Below are 7,339 nucleotides of genomic sequence, written 5' to 3'. Positions count from 1 at the left end.
ATGTCACTCTAAGACGATGTCTGTCATTTGGCAAAGTTTCTTTATTTGCTCTACAAATCAAACAGGAAGTATTATGGAAAAAACTAGCATTTTTGGAGCTCATTGTGCATGATAACTGAGCAGAAACATTGTGTGTTATCGTATCAGATGTACTTCTGGAGGCTCTAGGAGTAGCAGTCTAACCATTTCATAAACATCAAATTCACACACAGAGCAATAATACACAAAACAAATGTTTATTTTTAGTCAAGTGTAACATTCAGCATATTAAACCAGATTTCTAATAAAACAAAATACTGAGCAGTCTTACAAGATCTTGCAAGTGACTCAAACTGAGGAATCTTAATTAAACCATCTCGTTAACAACAGATAAATATGATAAAGTAGTAAATGAGGGTAAAATTCAGTGAAAGTTCATTCATTCTCTTAGAAAGTATACTTCTTACCACAACTATTTAGCCACTCTTTCAGGATTAAAAAAAATAAATAAATAAAAAAAAAGATATATATATATATATATATATATATATATATATATATATATATATATATATATATATATATATATATATATATACACACACAGTTGTGTAAGAAGTGTTCAGATCCTTTAAGTACGTAAGGAGAAGTACCAATACAGCAATGTAAAAATACTCCATTACAAGTAAAAGTCCTGCATGAAAAATCCTACTTCTTACTAGTAAAAGTACATAAGTATTAGCAGTGGTCCAGTGGTTCCCAACCTAGGGGTTTGGCCCCTCCAAAGGGTCACCAGATAAATCTGAGGGGTCGTGAGATGATTAATGGGAGAGAAAAGAAGATAAAACAAAGTTATGATACACAAATCTGTTTTCAGTTGTTTGGACTTTTTCTCTAATCTTTGATTTTTGGTGAAATATTGGATCATTTGAATATTTATTGAAATGAAACCATGTGAGAAGTTTACAGGGAAAAATCACTGTCTGGTGGAGCTGTTAACAAGTCAGACATCTGAAATGTGACCCCGACTACACACTGCTTTTTATAAGACGTCAAAAGCCAAAAAGGTTGGAAACCACTGGTTTCATCTTTAACAATGTGTTGTATTTTAAAAGCTTGTTAAATTATCCATTGTGTCAAATCTTCATCTGAAAAGTAACTAAAGCTGTCAAATAAATGTAACGTTAGTGGAGTAGAAAGTACAATATTTACCTCTGAAATGTAGTGGAGTCAAAGTTATACTTGCCTGCAAGTCTTATCATTATTATCATTATTATTATTATAAAAACATATGATACACTCATATAATATGATGCAGTACTATTATTAATCTACCAAAAGTATCTAAAATTGTCTCCACATTGATGAACTACAACATTAAAATGCTTTTAGATGTATTTGTTAGTGATAAAAACAAACAATATAATATATTGAAATAATACAACACTGTAAAAGAAGCCAGTCTGCATTTTGCTAAAAATACTTATTTTCTTTTACTTGTAGTGGAATAATTTTAGACGACAGTATTTCTACTTTTACTTAAGTAAAGGAGCTGAAAACTTCATTTTTCTTCTTCTTCTTCTTCATTGACATAAAAAGTTATTACCTCTTCCACAAAGTCATTATATACAGAATATCAAAATATTTATCTTACAGTTCGAGAGGAAAAGCAAAAACAAACAAACTCTGAGCTGAGGGGAGTGACAGCTCATATAAAGATTTTTAAGTTAAAAAAATCGGGTATTAGTAGTTAGTAGTAGATAGTTTTTACAGCCCCTGGATTAGAGGAAAATCGACTGAATCAATGTTTGACTTCCTTTGTGAAAACCAAGGGGTTAGGCTATACCTTTTATACAGTCTATGGGCTATACCTGTAAATGTTATGAATATGAAATTTAGCCAATAAGATAAAAATATTTGTAATTTATAGCTGGTAATACCATTTAGTTTAGTTAAGTTATATGCTAGTATTCCAAACAGCACGTTTCCAAAAATACTATAATATTTTCATCAACATGGCGGCTGATATAGATACAAACGTTATTCTAAAAGAGTCTCACAAAAGAGCAGCGCCAACATTAGTGAACAGCAGTCTGAATACTTATTTCACCACTGATGGAAAGAGTTTAAAACGAAACCTCACCCGGAGAGAATATCGTTCGCTGCGTCGTAAATTCTCGCGAGAACACGTAGCTTCAAACCTCCCCATGAGCCTCTGCGGTTCCTCTTTCTAGCCGGCGCCTGAGAATGGGTACGTGTTTTCATGCTCGGGTCGGAGGGAGAATCCGTGTCCATCTGATGTTTTAAAGAAGGATTATTCCAATCATGGTTTGCTATATTGAATCTAAATGTCCACTAAATAGATGAAGCTTTAACTTTGGTGTCTGCAGCCAGTTGATTTTATTTTAATCAAGTAAATTTCCGATGGATGTCTGAAATGCTCCAAGATGGCTTCCTTCGTTGGCCGCCTAGTTAGCCGCTGATGCTTAAGTGTGCTTGAAAACTGAACGTTTCAGTCGTTTGTGAGGCTTTAGGAGTTTATAGAAAGATGCTTCGCTGTGTGCTGAACATTTCACACGTTTTTCAGACTATTCTCATGCTTGTTTTAATAGTTGTAGGAGCGTCTGCTAGCATTAGCAGTAGCTTGGTCGTGTTCATGTCATGCTGCTGCACGGAAACACTTCACAGGTCTTTGAGTGAATTTAGCTCAATTTACCTTGAAGTTGTGGCTGAAAGCAAGGTATTAAAATTGTATATTAGCCCCTTGAAGTGCATACTGGTTAGAAAAGGTGATAGAATAATGTTAAGATTTCCAAATGGCTAAAAAGGTGGCCATCATTCTATGCTAGTCTTTCACATTGTCACATGTTCACCGTTTAGGTATATGAGGATTAAAAGCAGAAAATGCTCAAATTGCTGCTTTTCTTCATTATTAAGGTATTGAAACTGCATTTTAACAATTGAGCTTTATGCTGGCTGGACTAAAAGTGATTATTCTGATGTCAAGATGACGAAATGGCTTTTAATGAATTATCCCAGTTAAGTTTTAATCGTTTTTTGTGATATATTGGATCATCTGAATAATAATATTTACTGAAATGAAGCCATGTGAGACGTTGATAGGGAGCTATTTGTGTCAGATCTTCATCGGAAAAGTAATTACAGCATTGCTGCTTCTGTTTTTATTATTGAGGTATTAAGTGTATCTTGAACAATTGAGGTTCATACTGGCTAGAAAAGGTGATTTTTCTGATGTTAATGGCTGTAAAAATTAGTCTGCTGTGATCGTCTTGATATTGTCACATGGTCGTTGTTGGGATAGTTGAGATCAGGGTTAAAAGCACAAAAGTGCATTATGTTCTTTACCCAGTTAAAGTGGACATTAGGGACCTGTAGCAAATTGCTGCTTTTGGTTTTTATAATGAAATTTAAGTATAAATTGGTTTATTGGAGTAGTTCAACCTTTTCCAACATACAGCTGTGTTAAGCCATGAAGGGAACTCTTGCTTGAGTGACATGATGAAGCTTTTTAAGCGGAATCCAAATAAATCATGCGGACAACCTACCTTGGAGAACTGATTGCTCAAGCAAAGAAATTCACTTGTTAAAATCCTGCAATGTGTCCATTAGTCTAACTTTTCCCCCTGTTTCACTTTTTCCAGGTATCTCAAGGGACAACTGGCATAAACGCCGCAAGACCGGCGGTAAACGCAAGCCCTACCACAAGAAGAGAAAGTATGAGCTTGGGCGCCCACCTGCAAACACAAAGGTAAATGTAAATCACTTGCTACCTGCTGAAACTGGGTTCAATGTGATGTGGCGTGGGTGATGAAAACTTGACCTTAGGTAGGTCTTTTTTTGAGCTGTTTTGGTTCAAAGCTTTGGACCTACCAATGTTAGGACTTGTCATAGTTACACTGACACGCTTTAATGCATGTTAATAGAACTGATCTTTATTTTTCCTTATTAGTTTACAGTTTACGCATGAATGACCTGAATCAGATACATTAATTATCACAGCACTAATACAAAATGCCTGTTTCTTTAGATCGGAGCTCGTCGTATCCACACGGTGAGGGTCCGCGGTGGCAACAAGAAGTACCGTGCTCTGAGGTTGGACGTTGGTAACTTCTCTTGGGGCTCTGAGTGTAAGTTTCTATGAAAAAGCTCTTAAATTTCATGGGACACTTGAGTCCTTTCATGTGGTGCACATCTTTCAGTGAGGATAACTTTGTCCAGTTCTGCTACTGAATGAAAGTGATGCTATATACGACTCTGAGAAAGACCTGTTAGCCACACTGACTATGTTTGGAAATGTTAATGATGCATTTCATCAATGTGGTGGTAGTTAGCGGATCAGAAGTGAGATCTTCTTTTTCTAATTTATGCTTGATTTTGTGTACACAGGCTGCACACGCAAGACCAGGATCATTGATGTGGTCTACAATGCCTCCAACAACGAGCTGGTCAGAACCAAGACCTTGGTGAAGAACTGCATCGTCCTCGTCGACAGCCTTCCATACAGGCAGTGGTACGAGGCCCACTACGCCACTCCTCTGGGACGCAAGAAGGGAGCCAAGCTGGTATGCTGGAAAATACAAATGTTTCATCTAAAATCTTATAAAATGGTGTTAAATATTATAGTGGCACATAAGTTTCTGTTTTAGCAATGTGTTTGCACAGATACTACGATGCTGCAATGATAGCTGTCAGGTTTAAAATGCTCAAGAGTGCATACATTAGAGGATGCTGGTCTTGAGATATAATGTGGATAAAGGTCAAGCAGGTCAAGTTTTTTTTCAGTAAAATTAGACTTTGGCTGAGGGTTTTAAGAATGGTCTTTGATTTAAATATGACCCTTTTCTCAGCACAATGAGCACAAGATGATAAATGATGATTTTTGCTAAGTGTCTGGTTTGGTGCACGTCTTTCCATGAAGATAACTTTGTCCAGTTCTGCTACTGAATGGAAGTGATGATAATTAAGACTCTGAGAAAGACAAGTTGCCTATACTGACACGTGTTTCAGTGTTAAATACACTTAAATAAGAATAAATATATACCCTCCCCCAATATTAGCTTGTTTACTCTTCTAACAAGTGTTTTTATGTCTGTCTAATGAGACTTGTTCCTTCTTCTGCTGTAGACTCCTGAGGAGGAAGAGGTTCTGAACAAGAAGAGGTCAAAGAGGACCCAGAAGAAGTACGATGAGCGTAAAAAGACAGCCAAGATCAGCCCCCTCCTGGAGGAGCAGTTCCAGCAGGGAAAACTGCTCGGTGAGTCCCAACATGTGCAGTGTTTTACTGTCGTAGCTCTACGTTATGGCTGAGTTCAGAATGACGTTTAATTACTAACAGCATCAGTGGTGCATCTATTGAAAGACTTGACCGCTGCTTTAAAAACTTGTTACTTTTACTGTCAAGTCATTTTCTAATCCATCGCAGTGCTTCAGGCAAAAGACATGCAAGCATCGGTTACATGCATCTTAAAAAGGATTGCAAATTATTATTTTCTTTATCAATTAATCTACAGATTTTCTCAATCATCTGGACTATTAAATGGTCTCTTCAAATGTCTTTTTTTCCCCCTCTCTATTCAAAAATCTAAAATCCAAAGATATTTAGTTTAATATGTCAAGATTAAATGAAAAATACCTTTTTAATCCTTTTACATCACATCCCCAGTCTTATTGTGCACCCATTAAAGAATATATGTCAAAAAATAGATTAAAATCAATTTCTTTGTATTCTTATATCAAAATCCAATCATGTTTTCCCCCTATAAAACAAAATAAAGTTCATTCATTATGAAACGTCCACTTTTCAAGGTTCAAATCAAATTCCTCCCAATGTTACGTCCACTTGTCTGTCCTGTTTCACTCAGAAATGCATCACAATATGAAAGCTAAATACTCTGGAAATGCTGTTTCATCTAGACTTTTAAAAATGACTTAAGCTATTATTCACTTATCAAAATAGTTGCTGATTTTCCATTGACTAATTGTTGCAGCTCTAGTCTTATATTAACTTGGATACTTAGGTTATTTTTTAGTGTTTAAGTATTTTAGTCTCATGCAAATCTGCCTTTCCTTTTTTGATAAATAAGTAGTAGTGTAAAACCTACAACTTCTAATTTGTTTTTAAATGCAAATTTCCACTTGTCATTGATACTTTGAAGTAAATTTGACATTCCTGTAGGATAAATTTGTTGGTCCTGGGTATTGAAATTTGGAAAGCGAGATAGCAGCACTGAACCCTTTTTTAATTACAACCAAAGTAGTCATCTGCCCAGTGGCCATGAGATGAGACTGGTTTTACTGGAAACTTACTATGTTCAGGTTGTCCATCCGTTTGTCCCATTCTCATGAACATGAAGCGCAATTTGGCACAAATGTCCACATGGACTCAAGGATGAACTGGTTAGAATTTGGTAGTCAGTCACTGACCTCACAAAACACGTTTTTGGCGATAGCTAAAAAATTATGCTAATTAAGTTTCACCAAAATATCTAACAGGATAAAATCAGGAATTGATCTTTTTTTAATATCCCAAAGGTCAAACTTCACTTACTTCATAATGTTCTGCAAAAACACCCAGTCATAACTCAGGAACAGAAGAGAAGTTTGTGACCATGACCAGATACTGAATTGGTGACACTAATCTTGGTTCCCACCTTGAAACTGTGGTGATTGTTTAGATCTTCTGTGCTGCCGGGTTGAAGGATTTGTAGCGTCTTTGCAGCAACATCCATATCTGAAGCTTTGTCTACTGTCTTGGTCACATTAAGAGACTTAAACTGAAAATTCTGACTGAAAGAACCTAAAAAATCCTGCCAACTTTCCTTTTTCCTCTACTGAAGATTGAGTTCTTAAATTATTCATTTTCATGGAGATTGTGACGATGTTTAATTGTATGGTTCTGTAACTCAAGCTGACATGACGCTCCGAGATTATTTGACTGCATTCTTGTTTATTCGAGACAGTTTTTATCCACCTTCTCTAATCCTGTTCGCCTCTCTCCTCCCCGCAGCTTGCATCGCCTCCAGACCCGGCCAGTGCGGCAGAGCAGACGGCTACGTCCTGGAGGGCAAGGAGCTCGAGTTCTACCTGAGGAAGATCAAGGCCAAGAAAGGCAAATAGATGTACAGCTGTTTGATACGTCAATAAAATCCAAATGTCCCACAACTATCTGCTGTCACTGCTTTACTCTTTATTTTATTGCTACAGTGAAAGTTCAAACAAATGGAAATAAACATTTCCCTGTCAGAGTACCAGTGTTGAAAGTATTATATTTAACTCAATAGCAGTACCACAATATTGCAAGTAAAAGTTCCTCAATGTTTTACTTAAGTCATAGTAAGAA

The 7,339-nt window shown here is 36.2% G+C and overlaps 1 protein-coding gene and 3 non-coding genes across 4 annotated transcripts; all 4 read left to right on the top strand.

Moving 5' to 3' along the window:
* Positions 1-2,142: 2,142 nt before the first annotated feature.
* On the top strand, positions 2,143-7,164 carry rps8a (ribosomal protein S8a). Its single transcript, XM_044368854.1, has 6 exons — positions 2,143-2,230; positions 3,642-3,748; positions 4,028-4,127; positions 4,387-4,562; positions 5,125-5,254; positions 7,007-7,164. Exons 1-6 carry the CDS (start codon positions 2,227-2,229, stop codon positions 7,114-7,116), a joined length of 627 nt encoding a protein of 208 aa, XP_044224789.1. The 5' UTR covers positions 2,143-2,226; the 3' UTR covers positions 7,117-7,164.
* On the top strand, positions 3,798-3,906 carry LOC122994710. The gene has a single exon (XR_006406651.1). It is a non-coding gene; the product is annotated as a small nucleolar RNA SNORD46 (small nucleolar RNA).
* Positions 4,194-4,262, top strand: LOC122994709. The gene has a single exon (XR_006406650.1). It is a non-coding gene; the product is annotated as a small nucleolar RNA SNORD38 (small nucleolar RNA).
* Positions 4,908-4,976, top strand: LOC122994708. Its single transcript, XR_006406649.1, has one exon. It is a non-coding gene; the product is annotated as a small nucleolar RNA SNORD38 (small nucleolar RNA).
* Positions 7,165-7,339: the final 175 nt, after the last annotated feature.

The sequence above is a fragment of the Thunnus albacares genome, chromosome 12, assembly GCF_914725855.1.
Source record: "Thunnus albacares chromosome 12, fThuAlb1.1, whole genome shotgun sequence".
Taxonomy (NCBI): domain Eukaryota; kingdom Metazoa; phylum Chordata; class Actinopteri; order Scombriformes; family Scombridae; genus Thunnus; species Thunnus albacares.
Note: the sequence above shows the minus strand (reverse complement) of the source record. Positions and strands in the feature narration are given on the sequence as shown.